General features: G+C 43.1%; 1 protein-coding gene across 1 annotated transcript in view; it reads left to right on the forward strand.

Moving 5' to 3' along the window:
- Window positions 1–21,415, forward strand: part of SLC35F4 (solute carrier family 35 member F4) — a 203,622-nt gene extending 182,207 nt beyond the window's left edge. The window contains exons 4-8 of the mRNA XM_075065775.1: window positions 35–254; window positions 14,143–14,268; window positions 16,574–16,766; window positions 18,907–18,996; window positions 20,991–21,415. Coding sequence (XP_074921876.1) covers window positions 35–254; window positions 14,143–14,268; window positions 16,574–16,766; window positions 18,907–18,996; window positions 20,991–21,232 — 871 coding nt within the window. The 3' untranslated portion in view covers window positions 21,233–21,415. The remainder of the gene's footprint in view (window positions 1–34; window positions 255–14,142; window positions 14,269–16,573; window positions 16,767–18,906; window positions 18,997–20,990) is intronic.
- The last annotated feature ends 107 nt before the right edge of the window (window positions 21,416–21,522 follow it).

The following is a 21,522-nucleotide window of genomic DNA, read 5'->3' on the forward strand; positions in this document are numbered from 1 at the left end:
ACTAGTTGAGTATTAAACTGTTTTCTTTTCTTAGGGAATGCAGTCGGATTTTTGGTGAAGATGGTCTGACGTTGAAACTCTTTCTTAAAAGGACTGCTCCTTTTTCTATTCTGTGGACTTTGACTAATTACCTGTATTTACTGGCTTTAAAGAAACTGACAGCCACAGACGTCTCTGCCCTGTTCTGTTGTAACAAAGCATTTGTCTTCTTGCTTTCTTGGATTGTGCTGAAAGACAGGTTCATGGGCGTAAGGGTAATGACTTATATGATTTTCAACCATCTTGACTTTCATAATCAATCTTAAATCCATGATTTAAAGATTCATTGTTTTTAGTATAATGGATGTATATTTTGAAACATTTCTCATTAACTTTGTGGTGCAAATCCAGTAAGGGATCTCAGTCTCTTAAGAGAATAGGGTGCGAGTGTGAAGTCCAGCAGAACTGTGACACTGAATTTCAGATGGTGAATTAGCTGATTGAACTAAGAGGGCCTTTGATGCCCTTGGGTTTAAAGTTCTGAAATATCATTAGTGAAGCGGAAAACACTTCTACACAAGTTTATTTTTAACTTTGTGATAAACTCTTAGGCCCTTACTAGAGCAATTTTGTTGGTAGTTCTGGGCCGATACTGAATTCATCATTTTAAAGATTGTTCTATGCTTTTTCAATATACTATGTATTTCTAAGGACAACACGGACACACACACACACACACAAAACAGGGATTACATGGGACTTAAGTGGGCACAGGCTGTTTATGCAGGGATGAGTTTCACATTGAGTATATAAGTCTGATAGAACAGTATGGACAGGAATAGAAGTGGGATGTATATTTTTTTTTAACCTTCTGTCCCCATCCTCCCACCAAGAGAAAGGTCTACCCCAAGTGGACTTGGGGAAAACTGAGCATATTTTTTGTATATAACATGCACGTCTGAGTTTGCAGAATGGATTAGGAGCCGCCTCTGAATTTTTGCTCAAAAACGTCCAGATTCTGCACCATTGTAGTCAATGAAAATATTCCCATTGACTTTAATGGGAGTTGGGTCAGGCCCTAACGATCTGATCTGGTCCCATTGCAGTCAGGGTGAGGTTAGCCATTAATGTCAAAGGCAGGGCCCAGCTCAGGCATCTAGAACTGGAATGGGCCACCAGATCTGTTGTATTTGAGTTCCTATGGGAGGGTGATGGCGGGCTGTGCATTCGCCAAGGGACTCCTGCCAGCCATTTTATAAAAAGATAGAACTGTTTTTAGGGTGATGAAGTTGGGAAATGATCCTGGAATGAAGGAGCAGGAGAACTCTGGACTGTGACATCTGACCTGGCTTTTGGAATTAGGGGCAGGTACACTGAGTGAAAAATCTACTCTTGGGTTCTGGGGACTGAGAGGAAAACTTCCTTTTCGGAGAGGAGGCTGGATGGCTTGCCAACCTAGTAATGAAGATATAAACTCCAGATCAGTATGGCATTAAGCATGTGTGTGTTTGTAAGCATGAGTAAAGTCATCTTTGTTCAGCAAAGCACATGCTTACATGTTTTGCCAAATTAGGTCCAGGCGACCAGTTCCAATTCAGACTAGATCAGTAATGAATTTAACCTTTTGCCCTTTGGCGGGTGTCCTGTTGCACTCGTGAAATGAGTTTGGCAGACTCTGCCCAGTTTCCAGCAGACTGATACCCATATGTCAGAACCCTGTTACCACTAATCAGCATCATTTTTGGCAGTCCCAGCACCAATGCGTAGGATTAAGTTTGCATTGAGAGGTAATTAATTACTAACCTCCAGAGGTTACCCTTTGAGAATAGAGATGGGGCATATTAGAACCAGGGCACTGTGGGGAAGCCTGTATTGCTACTATGCCTCAATATCTCCATCTGTAAAATGGAGATAATAACACTGACCTCCATTGTGAAGACCTTTGAGATCTACTAAAGCTACATAAGAGGTAGGTGGTATTGTAACTAATGTCTATACTGTCTCCTTTCATGGCCAGTTATTATTGTACATAATGGTAGTGCTGACAATGTGCTAGTCATTGTCCAGTCCCCAGAAAGCTTAGCGAAGACCTATGCAGGTGCTCAACTTCAAGTATGTGAGTAGTCCCATTAAGGGAAGGATGGGAATAGTAAGTGTTGGCAGGGTTAGGGCCGAAATATATATATGAAGCACATATCTATTATATACCCCATTTTAAAATATGAAATCAACAAACATCAGCTGTAACCAACAGCCCCTCGAGCTGTCTCTAATTCCGTGGCTAATTCCTTGTGGGCATCATGGAAGGAAGTATGCCCTGAGGAAGGCTTTGAAAGAGGAGAGGCTAGTGTCCTTGCAAATCAGAAAGGGGCTCTTTCAGCTCAGGCAGTGGAGGTGCCTGTAGGAAGCACTAAAAGACTCAGGTTCAATTTCTGCTGCTAGCACCCCAGCCAGGCGTATCAGCATTGCAGATAAAAAAAGAATTCTTTCAAATACATGAACCTATCTGACTGACTAAATGGAGGAATGTATTCCATGCACAGCGGGCAGCAATTGCAGTGATAAAAGACTTTGCTTTCCAGGGGTTTTACTGTGGCATGTTTCAAGAGTTATAAAACAACAGGGCTAGCTCAGTGGTTTGAGCATTGGCCTGCTAAACCCAACATTGTGAGTTCAATCCTTGAGGGGGCCATTTAGGGATCTGGGGCAAAAAAAAAACTGGTTGGGGATTGGTCTTGCTTTGAGCAGGGGATTGGATAAGATGACCTCCTGCAGTCCCTTCCAACCCTGATATTCTATGATTCTAACATAAGGCTTAGCTGTGAGCCTCCTTTCACACCTGTACTGGCTATGGGGGAGGTAGAACAGGTGTGGAAGCTGGGAGGAGAGTGGGCAGGAGGGTAGACAGAGCCTTGTCTTCCAGCCCCTCCCTACTGCACCAGCCAGCAACTGAGCTGCCATGGAGGGATAAGTCAGCTGAATCAAGTATAGGTTGGCACATCTAACTTCTCTTGAGTGAGAGAGGAAATAGGACTGAACTGTGAATAACTGAGTAGCAGCTTGAAGAAACACTCTTCCCTTTTAGATGGTGAGTGATAAAAATAAGTTGAGTCACCAGGTCACTGGTCTGCTCTTGGGACATTGAAGCCTCATGCTGCTACTTACTCCAGGCTCATGGCCATGACATGATCTAGCCCGTCAAAAGTAAGACATCATATACCCTTTTTAGTAATTTCCATTTCAAAGTAACAAATTTTCTTAAAGGGCAAACACAACTGATGAATTGTGCTAAAAAGATGTTATAAAGGAGCTAGCTGTGAAAGTGCACTGAAGTTGTTTTCAGTTTTTTTTAACTTGTACCGTAAAAGGCACAGTATTGAGTGAGAAAAAATGTCAGCTTTTGTTACAAGTACATGTAATTATTAATGCTGTAGGTGTAATATATTAGGCATAGAATCATAGGATTGGAAGGGACCTCAAGAGGTCATCTAATTCAGTCCCCTGCACTCACGGCAGGACTAAGTATTATCTAGACCATCCCTGACAGGTGTTTGTGTAACCTGCTCTTAAAAATCTCCAATGATGGAGATTCCACAACCTCCCTAGGCAATTTGTGCCAGTGCTTAGTCACCCTGACAGTTAGGAAGTTTTCCCTGATGTCCAAACTAAACTTCCCTTGCTGCAATTTAAGCCCATTGCTTCTTGTCCTGTCCTCAGAGGTTAAGAATTTTTTTTTCCTTTCTCCTCCTTGTAACAACTTTTTAAATACTTGAAAACTGTTACCATGTCCCCTCCCAGTCTTCTCTTCTCCAGACTAAAAAAACCCATTTTTTTCCCCCATAGCTCATGTTTTCTAGACCTTTAATCATTTTTGTTGCTCTTGTCTGGACTGTCTCCAATTTGTCCACATCCTTCCTGAAATGTGGTGCCCACAACTGGACACAATACTCCAGATGAGGCCTAATCAGTGCAGAGTAGAGCTAAAGAATTACTTCTTGTGTCTTGCTTACAACACTCCTGCTAATCATCCTCCCAGAAGGATGTTCGGGTTTTTTTGCAACAGCGTTGCACTGTTGACTAATATTTAGCTTGTGATCCACTATGACCCCTAGATCCCTTTCTGCAGTACTCCTGCCTAGGCAGTCATTCCTCATTTTGTATGTGTGCATATGTGTACATTTTCCAGCAGTATGTGCACAAGGATAATTTTTAACAATAACAATCAGGCAGGTGAGTGCTTGGGAAATGGAATGTGACAAAGGATCATGAGAAGTTCCAATAGACATCCAGCCTTTTGTATTTTGGCAAGATCTGTTCTGCTTTCACTCCTGAGATACACTGAAAACAGGTGTAATTATGTTATCTGAGAAATAAGAGAACAGAAAAATACAGGGCTAGTAATATTCTCTGAGCTGGTTTTTACAAAATACTCAGCACCCACAATCAGGGCCAGGTTTTCAAAAGGACTCAGCTCTTATTGGGCTTACTCAAGGCCTAAATGAGTGCTGCTGAGGAATGAGCCGTCTTGAGAATCTGGCCTCATGGTGTAGTTATTCTGCACAAGCTTTATCTGTATAACTAATCATAGAGGACACTCCCTCTAAATACTGCACACGAAGGTCTCAATCCTTCAAAAATGTGGTGATGAGTTAACTTAGCACATCATGTGTAATTCCATTGGAGTCAAGGGAACTATTCACCGTGCACGAAGTTAAGCATGTGTGTAATTCTTTTCAGTTTGGGCCCTGATTCAGCAAGGCACTTAAGCATGTGCCAAAGGCCATTCCTATTCCGGATGACAGTTAAGCGCACGCTTAACTTTAAGCCCATGCTTAAGTCCCATTGACTTCAGAGTTTAAAATTAAGCACCCGCTTAAGTGCTTTTGTCAACAGGGGCCATTAGGGCTACGCTTGAATTTTCAGATTTGGCTTTGTCTGGTTTGGCCTGCTACTGGATCACATTAGAGAGACAAAGTGAATGAGGTAATATTTTTTATTGGACCAACTTCTGTTTGTGTAAGCTCGAAAACTTGCCTCTCTCACCGAGCTCTTCTTCAGGTCTGGAAAGGGTACTCAGAGTGTCACAGCTAGGTGGAACAGCAAACTGGAGCAGATTGTTTAGAGCAGAACTAGTTAACAGGTATTTCAAGGGACCAAGGTAAAGTGGCCCATTCATGGCAGGGAGGGAAGCTGGAGGGGTGGGCTTTAGTGGGTTATAGATTGTTGTAATAAACAATAAATCTAGTGTGTCTGTTCAATCCATGAGTTTTAGTATCTAGCAGAGTTGCAGAGTAAAGCTCCCAGGCTTGTCTTTTGAAGGTGGTGTGCAGATTTCTTTTGAGGATAAGGAGTCAGATATAGAATGATTGCTTTGTGAAACGTGCTCACCCACAGGTGACGGATGTTTTTGCCTTTTATCATTTTTCTGTGTGAGTTCATTTGAGAGCATAGTGATTGGTTTCGCCACATAGTAGTTGTTGCTGGGGCATTTAGTCCACTGGATGAGGTACACCACGTGTGATAGGCATGTGTAGGATCTATGGATCTAGAAAGGTGTGTTGTGGGGGGTGTTGATCATTGTAGCAGTGGAGATATGTTTACAGGTTTTTATCTGTTGTTCTGGAGAGTTGGGTGGCACTTTGAGTTGGTGAACCCACACAGGGTATCATCATACAATTATAGCCCATACTCAATGGGGATCAGATCCTGAAAGAAATATTTCCTGAACCCTCCCCCTCCACTTCTGTCCTTCAAACAACCCTACAGCCTCTTCATGCTCATCATCAGAAGCAAGCTCCTCACAGATCAGGGCATCAGATACAAAACCTGTAGACATATATTATGAAAATATAATGATCACTAAATGCCTAGCAAATTTAACATTTCATGGATCACTTAACAAATCATGCGGTTTTCAAGATCCTAGTAAGCCCAGGGGTTCACAGTCACTTTCCCGTCCTTTATGTCTGAGGGGGCTAGAAACTTTTTTCTGTTGTACCATGTGGTCACAGTACAGAAGAGTCTGGCAACCACTGGTATAATACATAGCTCTGCAATAGCATGTTTTTTTGTCAGTAGATTGCCTTTGTAAAGTGCTTTGAGGTCAGTATTATTATCCCCATTTTACAGTGGGGAAACTGAGGCATGGGGAGGGGAAGTGACTTGCCCAAGGTCTCCCAGATGGCCAGTGGCAGAGCCTGGGATGGAACCCAGCTCTCCAGAGTTCTGGTCACTCTTTTCTTCTCTTGTATAAAGCTGACTTTTTACCCACATGCTATTTTTCTGGTAAAGGTTAACAGTAAGTCTTGCTCTGAGGATACCTTTAGTGAATAATGATTATCTGCGGGAAGAGATGGGTGGAAGTTTAACAGGTTTTACAAACAAGATGACGACATGCCATGCTTGCAATACCCTATCCCCACCTAGCTGATAAAGATTATGACATCAGGCCTTAGGCCTTGCTTGGGAATGGGTTTAAGCTAACCTGAAAAAAGGCACTTTTATACTGAAATAAGAGTGTCCACGTGTTGTGCATATACTGGTGTAACCATAACAGTGTAACTATAGCAGTTCTACTGGTAAAAGTTTCCAGCATAGGACAGGCCGTAGGTGACTTGGTCTGAGGGCAATAGTGTGGGATGAGGGGATAGGCAGAGGGCACTCGCTGTGTCCCATGGGGAAGTATTCCATAACCAGCAGGCTTACCTTGTCTCCCTGGAAGCGTCTGAATTCCTCATGGCATAGTTGGGTATCCCATGTATCCACGTTGCTCTACTCTTCCCTGTAGGGGAATTGACTACAGTTGGAGCTAGTCCAAGTTCTGCAAACTCTTTAAGCTTGTAAGGTGGCCTATTGACCTCAGATGTTTAAAGTGAAGGATGTGCGTACATGTCTGCAGGTTCGGAGCCCTGGTTGTGTTCCTCCCTGAGCTCTATTTAAATGCTCATATTTGAAAAGAAAATCCTTTGGGGACCTCTTGCCACCCCTGGGTCTGAGCTTCTTTTCAGGAAGGCTGATTGTAGATAGGAGACAGGTTTCCTTATATTACACTGACTAAGGCTGTACTACACGCTCCGTGGACAAAGATGTTCCTTGGTAAAATGCTGCCTGGCTAAACTTCCTTCCAAGAAAGACAATGCAAACTGGTTTTAGTCATTGTCTGTTAGAAGGTTTCCAGCTTGTTCTATTAATTGAAAGCCTTGTTTAAAGAGCAGTCAGCTACAACAGGCTACTTTGCTTCCCTTCAACCCCTGCTGCTACTTGCCAGCACAGCGAGCCTGAAGGATACGCACTTGGGCCTCTCAAGCAAGCATAAAACAATTACTGCTCACCAGTCATTCGCTCCAATGCTTTAATGTATCCTTTGCAGAAGTAGCTCCTGATATGAAATTTAAAATAATTTTTAAAATTATCTTAAAATATCTTAAAATATCTTACCGTTTTTTCCATTGTCAGGTCTTATTCATCCTGTGGCTGAGGAGATGATGCTCATTTTGTGCTCATTGTCTTCTAAAGGCTGCGAGGGAAAGGCTTGGCTTTCTAAAACCCTGGCAAACTGTAAAACTGGCCCTAAAATTAGTGTAGGGTTGGACTGAGAGCCCCTTGCTCCCACTCCATTGGTGAGCAGTTACTCACCTGAGTTGTCCTATTGAAGTCAATGGGTTTACTCATGTGAGGAACTACTCATTAATAGGAGGAAGAGGGCCAGAATACAGTTCTTAGGGAGGTGCTGTTCACTAACAATCAAATCCCGATCCCATTGAAGTCAGTGAGAGTTTTACCGATGACTTCAGAGGGAGTGGGATTTGACCCCAAGATCACAGAAAAGGTATTACCATTGCCAAAATGTGTTAGCTGCATTCGGTGAACATGTGGGTTGTCAGAACATCACGTGTGTAAGAACTCAGATCCATGGTATTGCTTCTGCCACATAACTAGCCAACAAAATAGGCAGCTGATCCACATCCATAGAAATACATATGACTCTTCATACCAAGGGTGTAACATTAAACTGACAAGACGGCACTGAAATGGTGTCACATGCAGTGGGTAAGTCTTCCTGGTGCAAAATTAGTTTTAGGAAGCAATTCCTGACCTGTCAATCCAGGTGGAGTATGAAGACGTTTAAAATGATAGCCAACAGCCACATGTGCCATCACCATTTTGGCTGAAAGACTGGAGGCCAAACAATCCTATACATAAATTATTTTTGTAGAGAGACTGGAAGTTCCATGAACTTGGATCTCCCCTTTCCCCTGCCCAGTCAGTAGTAGCTGTAATAGCTTTGGCAGAGGAGAGGATCCTCCTCCTGTAGGATGGTGGAGAGTGACAGGCTGTCTGTCAGCCCCCAGAAGATGGCTCCATTGGGATTTAAGAGAAGTCTACCAGGCCAGCTCTCCAAAGATGCAGGAAAGAAGTAAACTAGGTGACCATGCCCAGAAGGAGGAAAGAAAACTACAGAGGTACCTCTCCTCAGATAACAGGGAGGTAAGAGAGAAGACCGGATCTGGAAAACAGGGTTGGTTTTCCGAGGGACCACAAATGAAAGGATATTAAATTATGCCTGGTAGGTGGGGAGAAGGCTCTGTGGGAGTGGTCATGGAGTCTGCCGGGAATGGTGTTTTGCACAATGCTTGGACTCCCAGTGCGAATTTTTCCTGAGCAAAGACTGAAGAACTTCAACAAAGGGGAAGTAAAGACATCTGAACAATGAGGCTTAAGAACACTTTCTGTGACACCTGTTGCTCCAATCATTAAGACTAGAAACAACAGTGCTTTCCATTGATGAGATGAGAGCTGTATGGAGGAAGCAGGAAACTGTATACCTCCTTATGTGCCATCTTTTGCCAAGTACACTGGCATCGGACGAATGGCACTGATGTGATTTTGAGGAAACAGGTACATTCTGCCAAGGTTCGCTCTCACTTACAAATCTGGGATAACTCTATTAGAAATATGTAAAAAAAAAAAATCTCTCTATACTTGCATGGAACCCATAGTTTTCATGAGGTGTTTGATTATCCATCCAGTGTAACAGAGCTACCTTATTTATCACAATTATATTTCCAGAAGTAAATCACCAGTTTCTACTGATTTCTTTTCACAAATAATTCTCCTGGAATCTTAACTTAAAAATGAACATGTGGGTCTTTAACATTTTCAGTAGGTGATGATTACTTCAGGGCCTTTTGTTATGTCTTTTGGGGAGGAGGTTTGCAATATTACATGTGACCGGTGACAGAATATGGCCAATCTATAATGCAACCCAAGATTTAAAAAGTCACACCAGTGTAGCTGTTTAGTTTTTTAAGCCTCTGAATGTGAGTTGTAGTTCTGATCTCTGAGGGGATTTGGTTATAATTCTGAATTGTTATAAAGCGGATTTTTTTTTGATTTTGTTAATTCATATCCTGGGGGAAGTTGAAAAGGAAAACAGAAATATTACGTATCTATGCATAGTAACTAATGGACTGTTCAGCTAAATGGAAGCTAATATGTAGAATTTCTGCACTGGTGATTGCTGCAAAGCAAGGATTCCATTTAGCTTTTCAAGATTATAGTTGAGTTCTGCATCCTGCTTACTGACGACATGCCATGTACATGTAGATCTAGCTATGAAATATTACTGTCAATTCCAGGAGTATGACATACTGTGTCATATGATGTTATAAGAATAATCTTTATCCCACATGAAGGCAAAAGATTGAGTTTTATGGAGTCGAAGGCTAGTAGGGTCCATTGGTCTGAACTCCTGTTTATCACAGGCCAGGAAATTTCACCCAAATACTTCTATACGGAGCTCGATGACTTCAGTTAAACCAAAGCATTCCAGTCCTCAGGACACTGAGGGCTAGTCTACACTAGAAGATTAGAGTGACCCAGCTACATTGCTCAGGGTGTGAAAAATCCACATCCCAGAGCAAGGTTTTTACACTGACCTAAGTCTAATTCTTCTGTCGACCTAGGTACTGCCTCTCAGGGAGGTGGATTTACTACAGCGATGGGAGAACCCTAGCAGCTGCACTGCTGTGGCATTTTAAGTGTAAGACATACCTAAACTGTGTGTCTCAGAGAACAAGAATGACCTAGGTGCCACCGATGCCCAAGGCCCCTGCAGTATCAGTGAATTGATTTAGGTGAGGTATGCCCAAGTGATCCAGGCCCCAGGAAGGTGAGAAAACTCCAAGGTCCCTGGCTATCTGACCTGGGGGAAAATTCCTTCCCAACTCCAAATGTAGTGATCAGTTTCACCCTGAACACATGAGCAAGACACAGCAGCCAAACATCTAGAAAGGAGATTCTCTATGCTACCTCAGAACACTGCTCCACTCCATCCAGTGTCCCATCTCCTGCTGTGGCCAGTCTCTGAGGAAGGTGATAAAAAGAAAACCCAGAATACATCTCCTCTTGTGCATTGGGGAAAATTCCTTCCTGATCCCTTCAGGGAGCCGGCTGAAGCCCTGAAGCATAAGACTGGATTGTAGCCATTGTCTTAATGAAGAGCTACAAGAGTTATGAGCATGTTGAGGTCAATGCAAGTAAGCCTGTTCCCCTATGGAGGAATAGAATGACCAGTGGGATGTATAGATTCACAGGTTCCTAGGCTGAAGGGGCTATTCTGACCATCCATCTTGGCCTCACTACTCCCATCCAAACCCAGAGCGCTCGTACAAGGTTGCATTTTTCTGGGGTTTACTTTTCCATAGTAGTGGCTGTTTTACAGAAAGGTCCCAGAACGGACCATAAACTCGTGGATCAAATGAAGCGATGCCACATACTGTGGTTACACATTTGTACTGTTGGTAGCTGACACCTACTGATATTTGAAGAAGAGGCATAGTCTAGTAAAAAAAGGTATAGGGTAACATTTTCAAAAGGACCCAAGCAGGTTAGGGACCTAACGTCCATTGATCTAAGCAGGTTAAGCACGTAACATATTTAAGCACTTTTGAAAAATCTTGTTAGGCACCTCTTTGTGGCTTTAGGCACTTCATATCTTTGAAAAGCTGGCCCTCCCAAAGCCTCTTTTCAAAAGTGACTTAGGTCTGGAGCCTCAAAGGTATTTAGATGCCTAATTCCCATTGACATCTCCCATTGAAGGTAAGAGGGAAGGATGAGCCACTGGCCTAAGACATGGGAAACCCTGGTTCAATTCGCTGCTCTGCCATTGATTTCCTCTATAACCTTGGGCAAGTCACTTAGCCTCTCTTTGCCTTAGTTTCCTTTTGTAAAATGCAGATAATATGCTTCCCTGCATCACAGGGGTGTTGTGAGGAAGAAATACAAGGGTGCGAAGTGCCTTGAGATCTCCTAATGAGAAGTGCTATATAAGAAATAGGCATTACTATTAATAATAGGGGTAAGTGGAACTGAACGAGAATGTAATTTCTACTTGGCACAAACTGGCTTGCTTTGAACAACCTGTCCTTTAAAGATTAATTGCCACTTGCCACTATTATATATGATTCTCCATGCAAAATCCATTGCCAAGTAAGCATGTTGTTTCTCGTTCAAGTTGTATACAGTTTTGTGCATCTGCTTTATACAACAAATTCCACACACATTTTGTTGTGACGTAAACATAGAATCTGTTTGGCCATGTTTACCCTGGCTCTCTGCCAGTCTGTTATGAAGTTATGCCTGGAAAGAAAACAAGTGCACCTGGTGAAGTTAGCGTTTTACTCCCATAAGCAGGGATGGGATGCTAATGTAGCATTTAAATTGAAATAATAATTGATGTTAAGACAAGAAGAGAATATACAGTATTGGTCTTTTTGAAATATGTTTTTGTTTAATTGCTGGAAATTAAAAACCTATCAAAATATCAGACAGTTTTTTTCATGGGAAAAACATCATTGTTACAAAAAGTGGTGGAGTTTGTGCTTGTTTTTGTGTGTGTGGATTTTTTTTCTCATAAAGAAACAGACAATGAAAAGTACAAAAATGTAAATGACTTACAACTTGCTTGTGTTGGCCCTGTAATAAAGAAGGGGGGACTCTGCTGTATGTGCTGTGGGACTGCCCAACGGTCAGGTAGCTGTGAAAAGAGATGGATGCAAGAGTTGAAATGGGGCTTGGCTTACGCAGCCAAACCCTAGCTGAAAATCATATCCTCCATTATTTATCTACTAGATTGGGGGTTTACCTCTGCCACAAACACTTTGGTTCTTAAGGGCTTCCGTGATCACCAAGCCTATGATTTTACAAAAATGGAAGAGTAGGTTTATGTCCAGACTAGAGCAGCGATATCGAGACCTGTCTCACTGGGCAGCCAAGGAAAGACTAGCTTCGTGCCATAGAGAGCAGTTATAGGAGTTTCGGCCCCATTTCTAGATATGTTTGAATAAAAATGTTGAGTTGGCTCAAAGAATGCCAGACGTCCGTTCCAACTAAACCTTTCCCCCACACCATTCCTGCCCCCACCCCCACAGCCCTCACTCTCCCTCCATGCCTTATTCAAAATGCAATGTTCTCTTGCTAATTATTAACAGTCTCAAACATATGGAAAACTTCCAGGCTTTTTTGTAATATACTTTTGAAAAACTCAGAACTGGGCTTCAGGGACTCCCCACATGTTATGACAAAGAGATCCAAAGTGATTTTGAAATGGAGCCTCGGTCCATCCTCTGATTATTTTGAACCTGCAACTTTGTGAGCACAAATAAAAAGTAGTTGATTATGTCAGAATCAGGAGCAAAATGCCAGTTTTAAAACTGACCCATCAAATCTTTGGTGAAATGTGGTTTTTTCAACTATGTTCTGAATATTTTGGTGTCATGTTAACAGTGTAATGAAATTATACATATGGAGCCCGATTTTCAAACACTGTAGCCTGATCTTCAGAAGGTCTGAGCTACCACAGCTCCCTCAGAAGTCAATGGGAGCTGCAGACACTCAGCCCCTTTGCAATTCAGACCACTTGTTTACCTATCTAATTTTGGTCAAGATGACTAAATCCAGAGGGGACGATTTTCAAAGGCACAAAGAGCAAGGAGGTGTTCCACTCCTAGGGAAACCTAACTACCATCTGCATCTTTGAAAATCTCCCCAGCTTTAGGTACCTAACTTCAAGCAACTAAGTTTGAAAATTTAGCTCCTTAAATGTAATAGATCATTACAAACAATGGCTTTCTGAACACAGCAAAGGGCCAGTTTGTGAAGCTCTGGTTCACATTAGTGAACTGTTGCCTACACAAGCAGTCCCCCTGGATAAAGTGCTCCCACACTTGAGGAGAGGCGCACAATCTAGCGGTACTTGTTGAGGTAAAATCCACGTTCAGTATTACCCAGTACAGAGCATCCCCAAACTCTTGTTCTAAGTTTAGTGAGAAACGCTAGCTGGGATTTGGTGCCAATGGGAGTTGGGCATGCAGGGTAAAATGTTCAAAAGCACCTAAGTGATTTAGGCCTTGACTACCTGGGGAAGTCACAATTGGATCTAGGACCCTAAAGCCTTGTCTATGTGGGGAAATTGGCTGGCATAGCTTTTGCGGAATAAACTATTCTGCACAGGCTATAACTCCCGGTGTGGATACCATTCCACAATAAAAATGACCTCTGTTCCAGAACAGAATGTGCACACAGGGAGGTCTGACAGGAAAATGTATTCTGCCGTGCTGCGCTGGTCATTTCCCTTCTGTATACAAAGCCTTCTGGTCCTAAATCCCACTGAGATTTAAGATCCAAAATTGCCTAGGTGCTTTTGGAAATTCTAATCACAAATCCCATTGGAAGTTGGGCACTGAACTCCCGTATGTTCCTTTGAAAATCCAAGACAGTATCTGTAGCCTTACTAAAGACTTGTTTTGTCTAGCAGCAAATTAAGTTGTATAGACAATAATGTGCTAGAACAGTTTTAATCTTGGGAATCATTGCACCAAAGTGGATGTTAATCTAAAAATAATGTATGATAAAAGTTCTATCAATAGGTGCCATGAGACTGTTTGATGTTATAGACCCATATAGTTCATGATGCATATACCTACATTCCTATTTGACATCTTTCTCAATAGTTACATAATCACCTATTTAAGAGGAAACTAGAAGAACTAAAGTTAGAGAAAGTAGTTGGTAACTATCATAAAACCACACAGAGATAATCTAATCTCTTTCCAAGCAATAAAGTTCCTCTGAGCTTTAAATTTCTCTGTTTTGCTTGTACAGATTGTTGCAGCAATAATGGCAATCACAGGAATTGTTATGATGGCATATGCAGATGGTTTCCATGGCGATTCAATTATCGGGGTAGCATATGCTGTTGGATCTGCATCCACCTCTGCACTTTATAAGGTGGGTCCTAATGTTTTGTTAATAGCAGGGAAATATTCTTATTCCCTGTATCATGCGTTAAAAAATGCACAAGTTGACAGCAAGCCAGGTTAAAAATATATAAGGCTCACCTTTGCTGCATAATTTATATTCTGAGCAGGAAGTGTCAGAAAAGTTACTACAGAGATAATTACTTTGTGACTGAGTATTCAGAGGGGCTTTACTTCATGAGCCTTTAATGACATCTCTATTATTATACTGCCAGAAGATTATCATCTATGATTTCACTGTTTTTTTGCCATGGCAATTTATCGACACTATTTATAATGGGCTTGCAACACGCAACAATGAGAAAATGTTAAATGCTGTTAAACACCCTGTTTCTTTGATGATGGCAAAATCCTCATCTCTTCTGCAGTGCAGATCTCTATTGCATATTCCGTGCTCGTTCTGGGTTGGGAACTCCCATTCAGGACAATGGAAGTACATGCAGCATTTGATTAGAGGCGCACAGGACATGAGATTGCATAGTTCTACCCAAGAGGTTTTACTTCGAGGCTTTATTCGAAGGAGTGCTCTCCTTGTACCTTGGTTGACATTTACTGAGAACGACACTACATGCACACAGGTTCCCTGCCATTAATGGGGTGGAGTGTGATGCAGAAGGTGGCTTGGTGACGTGGAAGGGATCTGAAGCTCGCTTCCAGCTCCATCCTTAATTGTATGTGTCAAGCTCACTGGGAATAGTCTCTAGTCACTTAAAATGTATGAATTTGGCTCTATGGGGATGAACTCTGCAGTGATTTACACCGCTTGTGATTCCCCTCCTGACTTCAGAGAACCTATGGGCCTGATTTTCCTCTCACGCCAGCTTTACCCTGATGTAACCCCATTGGTTTTTGATGGAGTCATTTGTGATTTACATCTGCGCTAGGTGAGAGTCGAGCCCTGTCACTCTAAATATTTAACCTGTCTTGGCTCCAGGGTTGTATTTTATTTACCTTTTGTTCCTTGCAAAATATTTTAATATGGTAACGTCACCATTGCTGGCTCAAAGCTGGCCCCATTTGTACTGTGAGAAGGACACAGTTGAGTTGTGTGGACACAAAACTGAGAATGGGGATCACCTGAGTTTTAATCCCAGCTCTCGTGCGCTCTCTCGCTCTCTCTCTCTCAAACTCTTTGAGGCCATGAACCACTGATTTAAGCCTTGATTCATCAAGGTACTTAAGCTTGTACCTAACTTTAAGCACGTGAGTAGTGCCGTTGAAGTCAGTGGGACTGCTGGTGTCTAAAATGAGGCATGTGCTTAAGTACTCTAATGAATTGGGGCCAGGAGCCCAAAGGTTCATGAAGGCTTCCAATTTTGGGTGCCCACCTGCAGCATCGGCTAACTTCAGCCATGGTTGGGGCTTCTCTGCACCTCTGGAAAAAAACATTGCTGGGTGCTGGATAGGCACAAAGGAAGTGCCTGCCTTCAGGATACAGACCAGACAGAGACCTGGAGAGTAGTGGGACAGAAGTTACATCATACACATGAAGGAGCCAGCCAGAAGGGCCGTCTCCTGACAGCAAGGGGTAGATTGTTTAACCATTCCTCATGTGCATGAGTACTCACACAACCCAGTCCCATTCAAGCCAAAGGATCTCACATGCATAAATGATTAAAGGTCTAGAAAACATGACCTATGAGGGAAGATTAATAAATTGGGTTTGTTTAGTCTGGAAAAGAGAAGACTGAGAGGGGACATAACAGTTTTCAAGAATGCAAAAGGTTATTACAAAGAGGAGGAAGAAAAATTGTTTTTCTTAACCTTTGAGGACAGGACAAGAAGCAATGGGCTTAAATTGCAGCAAGGGAACCTTAGGCTGGATATTAGGAAAAACTTTCTAACTGTCAGAGTGGTTAAGCACTGGCATAAATTGCCAAGGAAGGTTGTGGAATCTCCATCATTGGAGATTTTTAAGAACAGGTTAGACAAACACCTGTCAGGAATGGTCTGGATAATACTTGGTCCTGCCATGAGTGCAGGGGACTGAACTAGATGACCTCTCGAGGTCCCTTCCAGTCCTATGATTCTATAAGTGCTCACCAGGAGAGCAAGGCCTACAATGTTTTAATAATACTGAGCTAGATCAGTCCCTTCTGTGGTAATACTCCCTGGAGAGGGTTCTGGGGGGAGGAAATCTCAAAGACCCTCTTGCAGAGCTCTTCTGTTATCAAAGGGAAAGGTTAATCCATCCCATCAGTAGAGCTTTGCAGACATGGGAGAACTTCACTTGCAGCAGGATGTAACTGTTTTAAAATCTTCCCTTTCCACCACAGGTTTTGTTCAAGATGTTTCTTGGAAGTGCGAACTTTGGGGAAGCTGCTCATTTCGTTTCCACGCTGGGTTTCTTCAATTTAATCTTCATCTCGTTTACCCCGATCATATTGTATTTTACGAAAGTGGAATACTGGTCTCCCTTCTCTGCTGTGCCGTGGGGTTATCTGTGTGGAGTAGCCGGCCTCTGGTTAGGTATTTGAAGAACATTTTTTTCATTTTTCTAATGCCTCATTTTATTTACCACAGGATCACTTTGAAACAGTTGCACCCATGAAAATTATCCTTTCTCTAAATGTTTCAACAGCAGAATTCTTTTGTAGCTAAAATCTCCCTCTCATATCCCAAGGGACACCACTAGGCCTGCTTGGAAAATGGTTAACATAGCTCATGAAAACTTGGGGGTGGGGGAAAGTCCAAATTTTAAAAAAATATGCTGAGCCGCTCTAGTAATTCTGTTATCAGAGGGGCAGCCGTGTTAGTCTGGCTGTAAAAAGCAACAAAGATGCTAAATGCTGCAGTAGCTGGTGCTCCACTTTGGTGCAAATGAAAAGCTGCACGGCCTTTAACTCCTTTAACTCCCCTGCTCCATTTACAAAGTTTCCTCTTTCTAAGAACTGTCGCTAGTGCTACTGAGTCTGCAAAGAGAACCATTGAAATTGACCCAGGTCTGCTTTACGCTCTATTTCCTTTCCTAATAATGAAAGTGTCCATCTGTTTGGAACTGAACAGATTTTTTTTAATCTCACTCATAAGTACACTAAATGGAAATACTTTTGGGAAAACTATTGTTCGTGCCTAGATGGGCTTCCCAGCCGCTCAGAGACTGAATCAGAAGGGATGGCAGAGGTGTTGAGGGATTTGACTCTCTTCCACTTGCTGCCCTAGACTTAATTACATCCACTCTAAGAGGACCAAGGTAGGTGTAATTTATCATCCAGGGAACTGGTTGAATACAGACTTTAAAGTAGGATAGAGCAGCTGCTGAACAAAGCAGGCAGAAAAGCCAACATAAAATCCTCAGTGTTGTTGGCTGTGTGCCTCGGCCCTTCCTGATAACGTCAGGGTAGGAGCAGGAGGTGTGGCCATGGAGAAGAGGGGCCTGGCTGGAGTGCAAGGGGCTACTGCACAACAACACACCCTCACTGAGCGAATGGCCCCTTGGGAGCTGTTTCCAGCCAGTGCAATTTGCAGCAGCAGCCCTGAGGCTTCTTTAAGTTGTACTGTGGCCAAACTCTCTACTACTCAGCTCCAGAACTGGGGCATGGGGGCATAGTTTGGCTGCACCGGAGGGTTCAGCCCCAGAAGCCTAATTGAGCTCAGGGGGATCTAACTTAGCTGCCTTCGGAGGTGATGTATATCTGGGTGGTGGTGGTAGCAGCAATGCGTAATAGAAATAATGCTGCTCCAAGGGGATTGCGGCTCAAGACGTTGCAAAACTGAGGGGAAGCAGGAAAGGGAAAAGCGAATAGCTGATGAGCCTGAATGAACCCAGTACCCCCATGGGTGCTGGATCATACAATACAGTGCAGTATAACCTGCCCTGTCCTTCAACTGCTGCACTTTAATAGCTCTAATAGCTTATAATCTTTCACTTGGTTAGGCCTCCGCATGCTGCAACGTCCATTTAGTAGCTATGGCCCCACATGTAAGAGATTGTGCAGCCAGAAAGAACACTTCGCCTCTGGTACCTGCACTTGAAGGGAATTCAGAATCCTCTCCAGTTACGCTGCCACTCTCAGCTCATCCACTGGACACTTTTCCATGACCTGCAGAGTCGTTGACGCCCTTCTTTTTTCAGTGGCTGAACAAAAAGGACAGGGCTGGCTCCCCTTCAAAACTGGTAGGCGCATGTGCCTCTTGCTGCCATGTTCCTTTCGTGGATTGTGTAGCCAGAGGCAGCACCTCCTTAGCTGGTGACATGCTACTTCCCTACTCCATTCCTGGCCTGTTGAGACAGCAGAATTCCACCCTAACCCAAGAGGGACTAGCCTGTTGGAGAACAATCCTGGACTCTTTTGTGGGCAGGGTGTAAAACACTTCTTGAAGACACACATTGCTCCTCGGAGCTGGCTGCAGCTTCGGTTCAAGCTTCAAAACAGGAAAGTGGCCCATTTTCAATAAGCAGGTTTTTTTAATATGAACTTACAGCCAGCCCTTCTCTCCTTCCCCAGGCTAAACTGACATTCACGTTCTGCTCATGACACATGCAGGATCAGGCCCTTGATGGGCAAGAACTTATTAGAATGTCTGATGTAATTTAAAAGCTGAGAAAATCCGTTTGTTATTATTTTATTACTTCCAGTGTCTCATGTATCATTCTCTTTCTTTACAGCTTTTAACATACTGGTAAATGTTGGAGTTGTGCTGACCTACCCCATCCTAATTTCTATCGGGACAGTGCTCAGTGTTCCTGGAAATGCAGGTACCAATAATGCAATTAATGAATAAAAATCATAGAACAAATGTACTAACATCTGAAGTAATTTTTAAGGGCACATGATGTTACCATATTTCCTCAGAAAGCTTTCCCAATGTAACCCTTCTGCCAGGTGGAGCCAGCAGCAACCAGGGCCGGGTTCAATATCTAGGGGTTCCTTTCCATTGATACAAAACAGAACCGGCTCGAGCCCCCACCCAGTAACCTGGGAAATTAACACATTACCCCTGGGCACCTCTGCGAGGCACTACTTCCCCACTCGCAAGCACAGAGTCTGAGGATAGAAAATAAACTTTTAATAAAAGGAGGGAAGTGACTTGGCATTAATTTGGGAAAACATCACAAACAGTGCTCATAAACGTAAACCATGAGTAAGAGACCCACCCCCAAGTAGGTTGGGCAGCGTCCTTGTCCCCTCAGGTTTTTAAGTCCAGCAACCCAAAAGCCCCCTTCACATGCTCGACACTTCTCTGCACACCACTCACAGTTGCTGTCCTTGGTCAGAGTTCAGAGGTGCATCTGCAGAGTTCACCTCCCTCCCTGGTTGGGGTGGGGATGGGGGTAAAGAGGCACCTTACTCACTCCACTGCTCGGGTACTCACTGGCCACTCCTGCTGGGCACCTGATCCCTGCTCTCGCTGTGCCTCTCTGCCGCCACCCAGCCGGTCACCTGCTCACACCACACCTCTCCACCAGCCGCCTTGCTGGCCGCTCATCATGCTTCTCCACTGCCACCCTGCTGGCTGCTCGTAATGCTTCTCCACTGCCACCCTGCTGGCTGCTTGTTGCGCCTCTCCAGCTGCTTGTTGCACCTCTACAGCCACTCGTTCACCAGCTCACTGTCAGTCACTTTCTGCTGCCCTTGCTGTGACCTCTGCACATCAATTTCTTAGTGATTTTAGCTCTGTGCAGACTGGCCAGTAACATAGTCCTGCCACAAGTGGTTGCAGCTCTCATTTAGCAATTTAAAATAACAAAAGAAGTGCCTAATGAAGCCCATTTAGCTCTATTCTTTGAACAGTTGGAAGGAACAGGTTGAACCAGTCTTAAAGAGGACCCTTGTTGAGGGTAGCTTACCCATCTACCCCTTACTTTCACAGGGCTCTAACATAGGAGCCCTTGGCTTACCCCGGTTCTTTCAGCCGACTCCCTCCTTTGGGACAGGTTAAGCACAGTCCTGCTTTTCTGTATTCCCACAATAATTACAACCTCTGTAACCATATTTCACTACCCCTGCATTTAGTACTAAGGTGGTTTGTACCCAACCCCAGCCAAAGTTGACCACTTTGACACCACTGTATCTGCTAAATATGTAAGCAAAATAGGAGCAAACTGTATTTACATAAACACACTCAAATCTCTCCCCCTCCCAGCTAGCTGTCAGTGAAGCATTCATTCAGACCCTGCTTACACTAACTTAACTCACATTCTAAATAAACATGAAGCTGCCAACACTAGAGGTGTGCAAGAGGTTTAAATTTTGCAAGTGCAATTTTTCACTGGGAAATTAAAAGTCAATAGATGATTTTCCAGTACATGTAACTCCCCACACAATGTATGGGCTAGGTTGTGCACCTGGGTGAGCTATCTGTTGCTGTGGTCTGGGGCAGAGTAGGGATGGGGAGTGGGTGGAGCTTTGACTCCACCTCCCCAGCGCAGCTGAGCCAGTGCCGATGGAGGAGTATTCTTTGCCAAATATAGGACTAGCAAAGATGACTTCCTCTTTGCTCCATGGGGAAAGTAACCAAGGACCAGATTGTAACTCTGAGTTTTACTCAAGTCTTGTGTGACTTCTACAATCTAGCCTTAATATTGAATGACTTACAGTACACATTTCTATTAAAAGGCACAGAGGAAAAACAAGGCTTTCCAACAGAACTCACTGTTAAAGTTATAGGAACCATATAAGGCTCGTTTCGACGAAGCCGTACCACACAGAATGATTGTATTTGATTTCATTGTTTTTTCTCCCATTGTAGCTGTGGATCTCCTAAAACACGAGGTGATCTTCAGTGTAGTAAGGTTGGGTGCCACAATCATCATCTGCACTGGATTTTTGCTAATGCTGCTGCCAGAAGAATGGGATGAAATTACCCTGCGATTCATCAACAGCTTAAAGGAAAAGAAAAGTGAAGACCACACAGAAGATATCACAGACTCCAGTGTGCATACAAGGAGCAGAAGCAGAGCCAATGGGACAGTGTCTATACCACTGGCTTAAAGCTGGCGAACATTTAACTGCACGTGAATGTATATTCTGTGAATATAATTTAATTTTCTCACTACTTGTATGCTAAAATGACAGTATTACTCTGAACTGGGGATGACTTATAAAATAAATGATAAACACATCAGTAATAAATGTTTACATTTATAGACTTACAAAGGAACAGGTATAAATAACCACAATAAATTTTTTTTGTAATGAAACGTTAATCTGTATTCTGTTTACTTGCCTTTTTTTTAAAAAAAATCAAATCCACTGTGCAACTTGACAGCTCTGCTTCTGTT

This window comes from Chelonoidis abingdonii, chromosome 4, assembly GCF_003597395.2.
Source record: "Chelonoidis abingdonii isolate Lonesome George chromosome 4, CheloAbing_2.0, whole genome shotgun sequence".
In the NCBI taxonomy this organism is placed as follows: domain Eukaryota; kingdom Metazoa; phylum Chordata; order Testudines; family Testudinidae; genus Chelonoidis; species Chelonoidis abingdonii.